The sequence below is a fragment of the Copidosoma floridanum genome, unplaced genomic scaffold, assembly GCF_036245765.1.
Source record: "Copidosoma floridanum isolate Cflo_tuat_1 unplaced genomic scaffold, Cflo_Japanese_pri ptg000012l, whole genome shotgun sequence".
In the NCBI taxonomy this organism is placed as follows: Eukaryota; Metazoa; Arthropoda; class Insecta; order Hymenoptera; family Encyrtidae; genus Copidosoma; species Copidosoma floridanum.
The window spans coordinates 4,589,005-4,602,769 of NW_028321889.1; the positions used below are offsets into that span (position 1 = coordinate 4,589,005).

Here is a 13,765-nt window from a genome sequence, read left to right on the forward strand (position 1 = left end):
ACTGAGCCGCGCGGGGAAAGCTTAAACGAAGCCGGAGGGACGTGGTTAGAGCTTCAACCACGCGTACCGGCGAGCTTTTTGCGTTTTTTCCTCTATGAGAATCTTTTTCTTTCCATGTGTGCATACATGGTAACTCTGCACACCTGCGTTATTGTGTGGAAACAAGTGGTAGTTTTCGTCTAACAAGTGCCATCGTCTCCGGAGCTATTTTGCGGCCCCAGGGACCCTATTTTTCCTACCGATAAAAAATGCCCGAGGTAGGAAAACATGTTTATGCTTGCAAGCTGTCGGTCACCCCCATAGTGTTTAATCAATGAATATGCCTGGATTTACACGCAAAAGATACCGAGCTATGCGATAATTGTATAACCAAAGCTTCATTAACCGTCTGTGATGTAGGTAGAGACGCACTGTTTACGTGTACTCCGGTATGCTTGGAAATTGTCGCGATAAAATAATTCGTAGGAACCTAGGCTTGGGTTTTCACTCCTACTCATCTCGCTCGGGACCGATACACCTTACAAAAAAAGATTGTAAAAGAGGGAAATAATCGCCTTCAAGATGATACAGTTGACAAAGGGCACTTTGAAAGAAAAGCCCCGAATTTATCATAAAATTCAATATCGAGGGAAAAAAAAACAGCGCTCCCCTTGTACACGCGTGGGCCACTAAAATAAATCCAAGGTAAACAAGCGGCAAGCCCGCCCATATCCGAGAATCGTTATAATTGAATTATCACGGAGCGCGTCTGCTTGTCTATGGCCTCTCCTATTTTCGCGCTCTACAACCCCCTCCTGGAATCCGTCCATATCTTGTCTGGCGTATACCGTGAACGTGCGGAGATAAGCGAGAGACGAAAAAAAAATAAATAAAAGAAGGGGGGGGGGAGAAAGGGAGCAGTGGAAAAAGATATCCACAATGCGCCAAGCTAACCCACATAAATATCCTCGGTCCCTCTCATCCCCGGCACGACATCATAAAAATATCGCGATACGAAATATAAGAGGAAGGGAGAGCGCAGGCAGGCAGTCGTGGCATTATCTTCGAGCCCCTTATTTCTGATAAATCGAACGCGATTCCGCGCCTCGTACGTGGTATTACGTACCTATACTGCCATTACTACTATTCTCTTGCCGCCACGGTAGTACCACCACCACCACTACCACCACCACTGGCTCTCGTTCTCGCGAGATAAAGGCGCGCGTGTGCTTCGCGAGATAGCGCGGAAATTCGCTGCAATAAAAACAAGAAAGGCCACGCTCGCGCGCGTGGTTGGGTGTACTCTCATGAGCTGCGGAGGAAGGAGCCGGAAGAAAAGACGAGAGAGATCGAAGGATAAAGGGAAGGAAGAGAGAGAAGCGTTCGGGAGCGTGTGCTGCTTATTACTAGGGGCTTTTATGGTTAATGATGAAATATCGCGGGAGTCACCGCGAAATTTCTAAATGGAATTGCTCGCCTGCCCTCGAAAGAAGGCCCAAGGCTATTTTTCACCCAACCCCCCACCCCCCATTTATAGACGCTCTAGGATCAAATGGCTATTGGAATTTTAATACCACCATCGGGGGCTGAGTTGGAGCCGGTGTATTTTTCGTCGTCGACTATTTTTGTAAAAGGAAAGGGATTAATCCCACGTGATGTTGGAAGCGTAAAAACAATCGACCAAGTTGGATGAATCAAGAGCACCTGCGCTCTATATGGTTAGCCTCGAAACTGCTCCCCCACTCTTTTTTTGCACCCTTAACCTTTTTTCACGGTAAAAAGTTTTTTTCTTTTTTTTTTTTTTTTTTTTTTCATCCTCTCGGGCGCCAATATGAGTTTACAACTTAGATAAGGATATTAAAGCGAGCGCAGGTTCGAGTAGTCCTGCTCGTAAAATTCCATCCCTCTGACCGTAAAAAGCTCGACTCCCTTTTCACACACGCGTGTGTACATATACACCTGTACCGTGCACTTTTTTTTTTGCTCTCGCCTTTCAACTCGTATCTGTCTCGGATCGCGGGATTAACTTTTTGACCGTAAAATTTTTCTGCTCCCCCATCCCCCTCCAAGTCGTAAAGCCAAAACGCTCGGCAGTTTTCATTAGCGCGGAAAAGTGTCCCTTTTTTACGGTCCTTACGTGCGCCTCGCGCATACATTCGGCATTTAACCTTCCTCCTAAACGAAATGGAATGCGCACATACGTCGTGCAAAAAGTACCAGCTCTCCTTTCAGCGGCGTCCGGAAATTGATTTTCCCCGACAGTCCGATCGGGCCTTGGAGCATTATTACTTTTCACGGATACACGCGCGCGCGACACGAGCCGTTTCGAGTCATCAATCACCCGAGCGTCCTAATATATAGCCACCGCGTAGCGGGAGCCAAAAGCTTGTCTTGCGGCCGGAACAGAAAAAAAAAAAAAAAAAAAAAAAACCAACCCCCTGATGGTACCCATCTGCCGGACCTCAATAAAATCCACATAATTCAGGGGTCCCTCGCTTCTTTTTTTCCCCCTCATCCCTCGGCCATCCTTTACCCTCCGCGGGAACGTTATCTCCTATTTATCTTATCTCTCTCGCCGCGCGCTTTTTGTCGCTCCTGCCGGTAAATGCCACTTTTGCGCCACCCCCCTCGGAGCCTCTATCCGATGATTCTCCATTTCCTATACCTTCCGCCATCCATTTCGCGTCGCCGGGAAGCTTAATCGAAAGTATCGGCGGTTATACGAGATCCGGGGACCGATGCCGGTGGCGCGGGTATCGATCGACCTTAACCCCTTCATTTTCGTCTCCCTCTCCCCGTCCGTCCGACTGTCCTTCCGTCTGTCAGTCAAGCTGCCTCGATCGAAGGGTGGACGGGGGAGAAAAAAATTTAGTTTCCCTTGCGAAATTGCTTTTTTAATAAACTTCCAGCTAGACTGAGACGTACTCGCGGGGCACAAAATCAATGATTGATCATTCAAAAGTAAGGGGGTGGGTGCGCTCGTTAATACCGTTTTAAAAGGGTGTAGCGCTTTTTTCGTCACGGAGTCCCTGCTGTGAAAGTATAAATAATATTTCTAAAGCAAAAAGGAGGCGCCGCGCGGTTTAATGGGCAAAGATTATTCATCCCCATCCGAGGGTAGAGAGGATAAAAAGTCCCGGTTTTTTCGTCAGTTGTTTGTTTTTTTTTTTTTTTTTTTTTTTTTGTTTGAGGGGCATTTTTCTATGGAGGACTTGCGCCTTAATGAAAGCACGAAGGAGGAAGGAGCAGCCGGAAAACACTGCCAAGAAAGGGAACTTGAGAAAAAAAAAAAACTAAGTACGGAGGAGCGGAGTTGGTAGTACCAGCGGAGCGTATTTTCCTGACAATTAAACGCAATTGTCGCGCTAGCCACCCCCGTCTTTCTTCCTCACTCTTTTTCTCCCGTAAACTACGTACTACTATCAAATGCGTCTATACGGGGTACGTGTACATTTTTGCCTGTAGATCACACAAGTCACAAGATTTCCTGCATTTTTTTCAACTCTTTCACATGCATGTAAAAAAAAAAAGTTAGCTTCCAATGTTTACATTGTTTTGGTTGACATGAAAAATGGGCTTATTATGTTAAATTGCAAGTAACTTTGTCGTAGGCGTTAACTCGATTTATTTTTCAGTTAATAACAACAATGTCCTTTTTACTGATCATTTTTGGTTTATTCCTAGCCAAAATGGTCCTCCCAGAGACTCCAACAGGGCGATTAGTCCAAAACACCGTGCAAGTCCGACAATCAACAGACAGTTTGGATAATTTTTCACAGTCGGTCCAATTCGAACGTCAAAAAACTACAGCATTTTTTACTTCGGTACAGTCTCGATACGAGGAGTAACGCTCAGAGGCAATTACGCTCCCTTGCCCCGAGACACGAAGAGACTGCACGGATGCCGCCGGAATATTTATAACGGACCTCCACAAAGTGCGAGGAAGATGGAGTGTATTAAAATTTACCTACTTCGTGTACGGAAGAGGAACCGCGCGGCGCTCCGAGAATCAGAGACGCGCGGATTATTCACTCCGGGATGAGAGATTTCCCCCCCCCCCTTCTTTTTTCGACGGTCGTTAATTGTACCTAACGACTGGAAAAAAAAGAAGGAGCTTTCAACACACGATCGTTTGAAGAAACTTTGCACTACGTTGCGCACAAAGAGGACTGGGGATGGTAATTTTTTTTTGGGGGGGTGAGGGGGGGGGAGAAATCGCAAGCTCGGCTCTGTACATTGGATAGCTTCTGCGTCAAAATTTCGGATACAATTCTGGAAATCCCAGACGCGAAGGCTGCCTCGTTAAACCCAACGAGTCCGACCCCGGAGTTTTCTCCCTTCCCATATATATATATATACGCAAGCGCCCGAGCTTTGCATATTTGAATTCTCAGCGGAAAAGAATTCGGACAACGCGACGGCACCGCGAGCCTCGCTTCTTTTTTTTTTTTTTTTTTTTTTTTTTGGTACACAAACGGGCACGTATTACATATACGCTTTCAAAAAGCATTTGAAAAAATTCCTCAGCACGACCCCTCGCATTACGCACATTGAAAGTTGCGCGAAAAGACGTAAGGGGGTTTTCACCAACAACCAGCTCCGTACGCGTTTCGACAAAAACCCGGCATTCGTATACGTATAATAATATTATGTACATCACCCACGCAATAACTCTTTGAATGCTCGATTGTTTGAACAATGCCGTGTTGCGTCATACCCGTGAAACCCGAGTCAAAGCAACGTGTGTGTGTGTATAAATGACGCAAAGGCGGGGGGGGGGGGGAGAAAAACGCGCCCGTGCAATTACACCGGCGCATGAAACGAGGAGCCGACGGATCAAAGCAATTAAAACGTGTTTTGAAACACACATGCCTACTTGCAGTGCGCAAGATGAGGAACAAAGGGCGGGCGCAAGAGTACATGTACGTATAGGTGATGCGACGATCGTCGGATGATCCTCAATGTCACTCGCACACACGCGCGTGCGGTAAAGCGTTACGTCACCGTGGCCCGCATGTCAATTAGAGAACACACACACACCTGATTCTCCCCCCACCCCTTTACTCACCGCTGTTTTTATCGCTCCTTTGTCCGTCTCTGTTTCTCTCGATGATTATAAATATATGTATATACACATCAGCCATGCAAACATTGCGCGGGTTACTAACACACGACAAAAGAGATACGCGTACACGTATACCCGATGCGAGTACACAAATGAAGCGCGTACATATAAATATACATATACACGGAGGCGGAGGAAGAGCACTCGATATACGCCGGTGGTTGGTTGGTCATCGATCGATCGAACGCCGTCCTTTACCCCCCTCGGTGGTAGGCAGTCGAAACGTGTTTAATTGCACTGGCTGTGATCCGACGGACTTACCAAGGCCTCGACTGTCCTGTCCATATACAACCATCGCGAGCGTCACGAGTATATACAGAGAGAAGCTCGAGAGCCGTGCCAGCTGCAAGCTCTCTCTCTCTCTCTCTTTGGGGCTACCAGATAGTAAAGTATACGAGGGCCATACGTGCGGACGTGAGCCGATAGCATCATCAGGAGAATGGGGGGGGGGTCAAAAGTTTCGATACAGCTTTAAAACAAAATAAAATGACGTTGGTATCAGTACAGAGAAGATATACCTACACGTACGCGCAAAATCTCTCTCGCAAGCTCGTGCATTTTTTTTTTTTTTTTTTTAGTTAGTGCGTAAAAAAGCCAGCTTCGAGTGACACCCGGGGGCTGATAACAACAAAGAAATAGAGCTACAGGCGCGTATATTACGTACAGTTTGTCTCCCCCATCGACCCGCATGTATATATACGGCGACGTATATATGTACACGTGGGTGCGTATATAGGTAGGCAGTATTGACACAAGAACCCCTACGCGGAAGCAGCAACACGAGCGGTATCTAAAAGCTCGAGCGTCCACGGGCTTCGCGTTGAAAGGCTCGTGGTGTTGCATATGTACATATACATATATACCTACTCGTGGGTCGTACACTACAACAGCGTGACACTTGCACGTTGTGCTCTACTCCTCGGCGTCCGTTGCCGATTGTTCTCCCCCTCTTCCTGTTGACAATTCCACGCTAAACACTGCAGTCCAGTATATATAGCGCCCGCGGTGTTTCTCCCTCGCTGGATCTCCTGCGTCTAATTGTACGCAAGCTCGCAGCTTTGCTCGACTCTCTCTCTCTCTCTCTGCGAAGGCGTTCGCGACCAAGCATAGAAGAGAAGTTGGGCATGTATACACAGTCATGTGGCTGTACGTGTGCCTCTGGTCGGCTTGGGCGATTTTATCGAGGTGTCGGGAGACTCCCTGTAAAGCCTTATACGATGGTCGAGCTTCCCTCTCGCGTATACATACCCATACACGAGTCTTGTTTCATCCGTTTGACCGGCTGATGGTTTCGTCCACCCCCAACTTTTCGGCCTCTCGTTTCGTGTTTTCCATACTCGGGTGCAAACAATTACGCGTATATATGTTTTTAGTACGTATACATCAGGTACATAATAAATATCGGGACGAGCGATTGATCGGCCATATTAAATGTGAGCTGTTGCACAACCGTGGGGACATGTATGTGTAATACATTACCGCAACCCCATTTCACAAAACGAGAAGTGGAAATAAGTGGACGAGGAAGAGTAGAGAAATTTATTTGCCATCATTAGGCGCACCTCAATTGAACGAGCAAACTGCCTGCACCTATACGTAACGCCCAAAGTTTCGGTCTCTCGTGGTTTGTGCACACCTTATGCGTATCTCTACGTGCCTGTGTGTGTGTGGGGGGGGGGGTGTGCATATCAGAAGCGTGAGTTTGACTGCCGTGAGAGACAACCAGGAGAAGATGAGGGTGCGTGGATGGGATTAGATATTATATGCTGCAGTGGTACAGCTTGTGCGCGGAACGAAAATAGGAGACAAACGGGATGAGAAAAGAACAATGGTTGGACGACGTAATTTGACGCCTTTGAGAAGTGGTGCATACGCGAGGAATCGGGATGGAAGCGGGTTCGGGTTAACTTTTTGCTGTTTGTTTCCTGAATAATCGTAAATGTATGTAAAATCGGAAAAGGAAATGTAAAAAGTCTCGAGTGAGCGTGCCGTGGAGGGGCTGATATAGGCGTGGGAGGTGGAAAAAAGAGGTAAAAACGTATAATGCAGCCCTTTTGTGCGCTACGCATTAGGTAATGAGTGTCGAGCGTCGCGTCGCTCCTGCTGATTTCTCTCGCCACCTCGACAACATTCCCATACGTTTTATTTTTCTTTTTTTTTTTTTTTTTTTTTTTTTTGTTCACTCAACGCTCGTTCTCCCCTAAGGTGTACACCCCTCTGTATACACTTTGACCTGCAGCGAGAGGTGCGTTCGGATGGATGCGTCGTTTTACCAATCCTTTCTGGCACCATGTATAGTCCCTCTAGTGCTAAGCTGTACTCCTTTGTTCCTTGTCTCTCTGGGGTCGGGTGTTTTTACGTACATGGAAGCGAGGCGGGCTTGAATGCCGAGTCGCGCGAGATTTCATTCGAAAAATGGAGCTTGCAGACTCCCCTCTAACTTTTTAGAAGATTGTCCGGAGACCGCGCCACCTCTACGTACGTCCTTTTATTTTTATTTCCAACAACTTTCTGGAAGTGAACATCCGACTGGTGGGTGCCACGGTTCGTTGTTTCGTTTGAGCCGAGATTTTTCGAGAAGCGAAGTACTTCTACAATTTTGTTGATCCAACATTTCTGGCATTCATAGAAAAAGAAGCTCTCTTACTTTGGACATCGCAAGCACCTCAAGTTCAAAGGATGTTTGTTTTTTCTAATCTCCCTCGAGCTACTCGTCAGACGTTCTTTGGAAATTCGATGGGAAGACCCCCGTGGTCCGATCACATTTTGGCTGTATAAAATGGTTACCCGAAGCGGATCAGCCACCAAATCGCCGACTTTGTAATTCTCCGATAAATAGTATCAATCGAAAACAAATAAATTTCAAGTATCAAAACGCAACCCATACAAGTATACGCGCGTTGAAAAATAAAAGAAATCGAAACAATAAACGCACAATGCAAGGGGTGCAAACGAGAGTACGTATTGAGCAAACAAAAGAAGAGAGAGAGCGCAATTATAGGCCGATACCGAAACAACCCGCTTCTTTAGATTCGGTAATTACTCGGCCTCCATCGGGTGCGTTATTTAAACCACCGAAATTCTATTGCTCGTTGTTTGCGCGATTCCGCAATTACGCATAAATTCGCTTGTGCACCGTATACACCGTTACCCGCTCCACTCCAAACTAACACCGGACTGTATACGTACATACATCCCCTGACTTTTCATTCGACTAGCAATGCCACGCGAGCCCGGAAAAAATCACGACGACCCCGTCAAACGCCAATAGCGAGTGATGGATACTGATTGCACGGCGCCTCGGACCCTATAATTTTTTCCCCCGTCGATTCCGCTAGACGTAAAATCCAAGGGCCACGCGAATAATCGACCCCCCCCCCCGAGTCTATACATGCAGCAAAGCCTATGGGCGCTCTATAAATTCTCCCGTACGTGCGGCTATAAAGCGCAGCCCGTGTGTATACTAACTGTTTTCCGAGAGACGCGGAGTATAGCATCACGGAGGAAGTAACCCAAGCCACGACGAGAATAAAAAAAAAAAATAGGGAAAACAAACGCGCGTGTCCCTCTGTGTTGTTTCCTCGAGGGTGGATTCACGCTTTACTACCCGGAGAGATACGATTCGGCGTACACGGTCGCAAAAAGAGCTTCCCATCGGAGGACTCGCCGAAAAATTCTCGATTGACGAGACGCGGGTCGGCAACACGGGGGAAGACTGACTACACGCGCACACGTTAAGGAAGAGTCGCACGATCGTCGTGAAGTTTATTCCGCGACCAAAGAGCCAATAGTTAACGTTGTTTATTGCCGTGTGGTTGGAGTGCTTTTTTTGTTTCCCCACCCGCCTCTCGGGCTCTCGTAAAAATATACGACCCCAAGGTACATGCACGTATAAGAAAGGACGGGGAAAAGAAAGAGGGAGAGACGCACGAGAGTCCAGCGTTGTTTATGCGTTTTGCAAGAGGATTGATGCTGTGCTCCTGTCGTGCCGGGAGTAGGAGCGATGTAAATAGAGGCTCGCGCGGGGTTATGCATTATGGATAATACCTGCGGGTGTGAGTTTGGGCGAAAGACGATGTACCAGCCCAACGGAAGGGAGATCTCGTTAAAAACAAAGCCTTCCCCCCTGGTTTGGTATGAAATATATTTGTACATCCCGCGAGTCGTGTTTCCCGGAAAACTCGGAAAATTTGTACGTCAGCCCCACCCGACAAATCCGGCCTGTACCGGTAAAAATCCGCGGGTGGGATTTAACTTTCATCCGTCACTCCTGCCCCATCAGCACCCCCACGGCCCGTATACATAAAAACCCACCAAGAGCCACACACTACACGCATACTTTGGTAGTCCCTTTCAAGTGTATATTCAATGAACATATGCAGAGTGCATGCGTGTGTACTATGTACCTATATAGGCTTTAGCCGAGCTTCCGGGGACGCAAAGTGAAAAGTCACAAAGTTTTTCCACGCGCGGCGCAAGAAGGGGAGACGGGTCCCGGACGGTGTGTGTCTAAGTTTTTGGGGAGCGATACTTAGCGGAGTAGCTTCCTCCCCGAAAGCTGGGCTTTATCGAGCGTAAAAATATCGCGCCGCTCTCTACTTAGCGAAACGAGACTACATCCTTGCTACTTTTCTCGAGATAATAGCTTGGAATAACCTACACACCCGCGACGTATCGACCTGCCCTCGTATACAGCATAAAAAGAAGAAAGTTGGGACGCGAGAGTCTGGAACACTGTTCAACTTTCTTTCTTTTTTTTTTTTTCTTGCACCAAAGAGCACATGGAAGCAAAGATGCGGGGGGGGGGGGGTGCATTGATTTTTCCAACTAGACTTTTCCATTTTGCATCGAGGGGCTGTTGAATGTGCTTTCGGGAGTAATGGCCGGAAGTGCAGGAGGCTTGTTATTTGCGACAACGCGAGTTCTGGTCTGGCGCTTGCCCTTCTTTCGAGGGGGATACGTTTTTACTTTTAAAAAAACTGCCATCAGCTGATATACCCACGTTGTACTTAACAAAATGAACACGACCGACAAGGTCATACCACGGAGAGATAAGACGCAAAAAAACGAGCATGGATCGATCGAGCCCTATCGGAGTGGGGGGTGGCAGTGCGGAAGGGCGTAAAATTTCGGAGCTCCGCCCTTTACGCGGTGGCAGTTCTTCTTTAAGATTAAAACGCGGGCGCCCTTGTAAGGGATCCCTCAATTTTCGCCAATGACCCCGAATTGGATTTACCCCCGAGGCTTCACTCCGAGCTTTTCCTCTCCAGGGCTGGTGGATAGTGGTGGGGGCAAAAGCAATTTCGCAAACTCGCTCTGCTGGACGTTTCGGAAAATTTTCTCGAAAATTGTTTTGAAGGGACACTCTGTCCTTGGAAAATGTAATTCACTCGCTCGGTTTTGTCTCCCTCGCACCGAAAAGAGAACAAATTGGGGCTTTCGTTGTTCGGGAAGATGCAGACGTACATGGATGGGAAAAGAAGCCGTCCGCGAAATAATCGGATTAGCGCAGTCGGAAAGAAGGACGGCGATGACGATGCCCCTGCACTCTGTTGCTATACAGTGGCGCGGACAGACTTCAAGCGCGTTTTTAGCTAATGAACAAATTAACCTTCCCCCTCTGGGACCCCCGTGAAAAGGGAATTATCATAATCCACGGGAATTTTCCCGTAGAAAAGACGGCCAGGAAAAAAAAGGAAAGCATACACCACCTGCAAGAGGGTATGGGGGGGGAGTAAAAGCGTAAAAATTTCCATCGCCGAGAGGAGCCCGGACCGTAAAAGCCATCATAAATAAAGTCAAGTTTAATTGCGACGTTTTCAAGTAGACGCAGAACTCTCTGGCTGGAAAAAGCGCGCGTAAGAGGGAGGAAATAAAAAAAAAAAAAAAAATCGGTACCCAAGGAGGGAGAGCATATCCTCTCGCATTTCTTTTTGCACGGGTCGAAGATGATCCTTTTTCCTTCGAGCTATACATGCACAACCAAATTAAAACAAAAGGGGGACTCGTTTTGCACGCACGTGAGGAGAGTGAATTGAAATATTCGAGCCACGACCCGCCCACCAATATTGTACACACGCGTCCATTCTTCGCGTTAATGCAAATTGATCCTGGCTCCCACCCGAGCCTTCTTCCAAAACAGCGCGTCCATCTTGTCCGTTTTATCCATCCTCCGGACTGGCGCGAATCAACATGCGAGGCCTTTGAATCTTAAAAAGCCTTTTACGCCACCGAGCGAGAACAAGAACGCCCACACATGCAGGAAAAAGTTTACGTATAGAAGTGCTCGATGTAACGCAGACGCTCCGCGGAGAGCGTGAAAGTCGGTATAGTATACTTACTATACTCCCTTTCTTTTACTCCGCTGCGTGTATAAAGGGAGGCCGCTCCTCCTCGGCCGTGGAGAATATGTAAAAGTAATTCCTAAGTGGTTCGAAAGCTCTCCGGTGATCAACTTACCTCTCCCACTCCCGCCGTGCTCTCCCACGGCTCTTGTCTTACCACCGGAGCACTAGTTCTCCTTTTTCTTTTCCTCATTTCCATCTCCTTTAATCCACTGGAGCTACCTTTGTTCTCAGAAGAGGCTATAGGGGGTGGGGAGTCTCTTAGCGCTGATTCGAAGAATCCTTTGGCTCCGCGTGCCGTTGGAAAATTGCATTTTTCCGATTTCACTCGTAGGTGTCTCGCAATATCTCGAGATTAAAACTTTCATCGGCCGATCAGGAGAGGCTCATTGTACAAGTGTTGTTGCGATGGTACATTATACACGTGTATAATACAGGAGCAGCTTTGTACATGCGTCGCGTGTGTACCGCGACGGATGTGCTTATCTGTGGGGTGGCAAAGTGGTGTGCATGTAATATATAGTTACCAATAGCAGAAGAGGGGGGTTCTAAATGGGGGAAATCCTTCCTCCTCGGGTCTGATATTCTCGAGCACGAGCCGTGATGCGGAGAATCGTCGAGCGCATCGAGGAGCAGGCGAATAATGGGCGCGAATCCGGCACGGCTATTACGCCTCCCTCCCTCCCTCTCGCGCTCCTCGAGCTTTTCCGAGAGTTTTTCCCCTTTCGGCTTACGCATTTCGTCAATTACGGCCTCTCTACGCTCCGTTTGCGTTTTTCTACGCGGCTCCCTTGGTTTTTACCAACGCCATTTCTTCGTGTGCTTTGCAATTACAACAGTTGTATTCTTGGAATACTCGACGTATGATTTCCTACGGGTGATCCCGAATTCTCGATGGGGTGAATTGAATATTATAAACATGACACGTGCACAATGTGAACAAGTCAAGACTCACCTTGATGAAGCGTTTGGCCTTGGTCAGGAGGCCAAGCGTCGTGTGCCTTGACGTTTCTGGGCCCAGAGGCACGAGTCCTTTCAGCTTTTCGAGGCAATTCCTGAGATGAGCTCTCCTGCAACAAAAAAAAAAAAAAAAAAAAAATGCCGATTAAATCGATACATGTTTATAAACGAACGGCAACGTTTTTAATTGCAATCAACGCGTATGCTCATTCGCGGCTAATGGATGAATTCGTTATCATCGTTGTGCTCGTATACCTCGTCTGCAAAATTATATCAATGATCGATAACAAAAACACAACCTAACGCGGTTAATGAACTATATAGAGTATGAGTACTTGGCGAGCAAATTAATTTCCAGCGGTACACAACAAAGGCAATAACAACAACAAACGCACATCGGCGCGGAATACTGCGCGCCAAAAGGAAATAGATGCAATATCGCCGAAACGAGTAGTAGGAGAAGGAAGGGGGTGGGAGTGGTGTATAATAATAAAGGACGCTCGCGAGAGAGGAGCGTGCGTGGAATATAATTCGCGAATAACTCGCTTTGGCGCGTATGTAGGCACGTATGCGTACACCAACCTGTACGCATTTATCGCCAACTCGCGTCTGTATGCGTGTACTATGTACGGCTAATGGCCCGTGATCGTGCCGATAATGCGCGACGACGCCTCTTTTCCTCCCCCCCCCCTCTAACCCTCCAAACGAAGGTTATTGTTATGCCCTGCCGTGTACTATGAATATTCTCCGGAAAATGGAAAATGATTGGCTGGCGTGGTCATGCGCGAAAAGAGAAAAAAAAAAAAAAAAAAGAAACAAGTGATATTCGTGTAAAGAAAAATGGAGGGGGGGTGGAAGTGAAAGCGCGGCGACGTTTTTATTAGCTCGGCGAGCGACGAAAATTTCAATTCGGACTGATTTATGCGACGGGCCGCTAAAAGTGCCGAGATTCTCTTTTATTCGCTCCCCTGAGCAGTACCTACTTGTCGACGTTTTATCCATATGTACGTGTATACGGGGAAAAAAGAGCGATCCTTGCCAAAATGTACGCGGGACGTGTCCCGTCCGCCCACACTGTAAATACATGTATATAATTGTACATCCCGTGTATAAGATGGCGGGCTCGTTTCATTGGACTTTTATCTCCCCCCTACAAACCCGATATTTAGCCAATTTCCGGCGACTATCAGGAAGCCGGGAATCGCCCTGCTGGAAAATTCAGATTTACCGCTCCGCTGTGGATATACAGAGCCATTCCTTTCCTGTACCTATACCTGTATTTGATAAAACTCACAGAAAATGCCACATTATAGTTTACCGTCGCGGTGTACATGATCATTTGGTACAACCGGAGAGT

At 47.4% G+C, this 13,765-nt stretch overlaps 1 protein-coding gene across 4 annotated transcripts in view; it reads right to left on the bottom strand.

Moving 5' to 3' along the window:
* Mxd (MAX dimerization protein) overlaps positions 1-13,765 on the bottom strand; it is a 266,036-nt gene that overhangs the window by 92,672 nt on the left and 159,599 nt on the right. For all 4 annotated transcript variants that reach the window (XM_089590579.1, XM_089590576.1, XM_089590577.1 and 1 more), the window contains exon 5: positions 12,404-12,518. In XM_089590579.1, the coding sequence (XP_089446705.1) occupies positions 12,404-12,518 (115 nt within the window). The remainder of the gene's footprint in view (positions 1-12,403; positions 12,519-13,765) is intronic.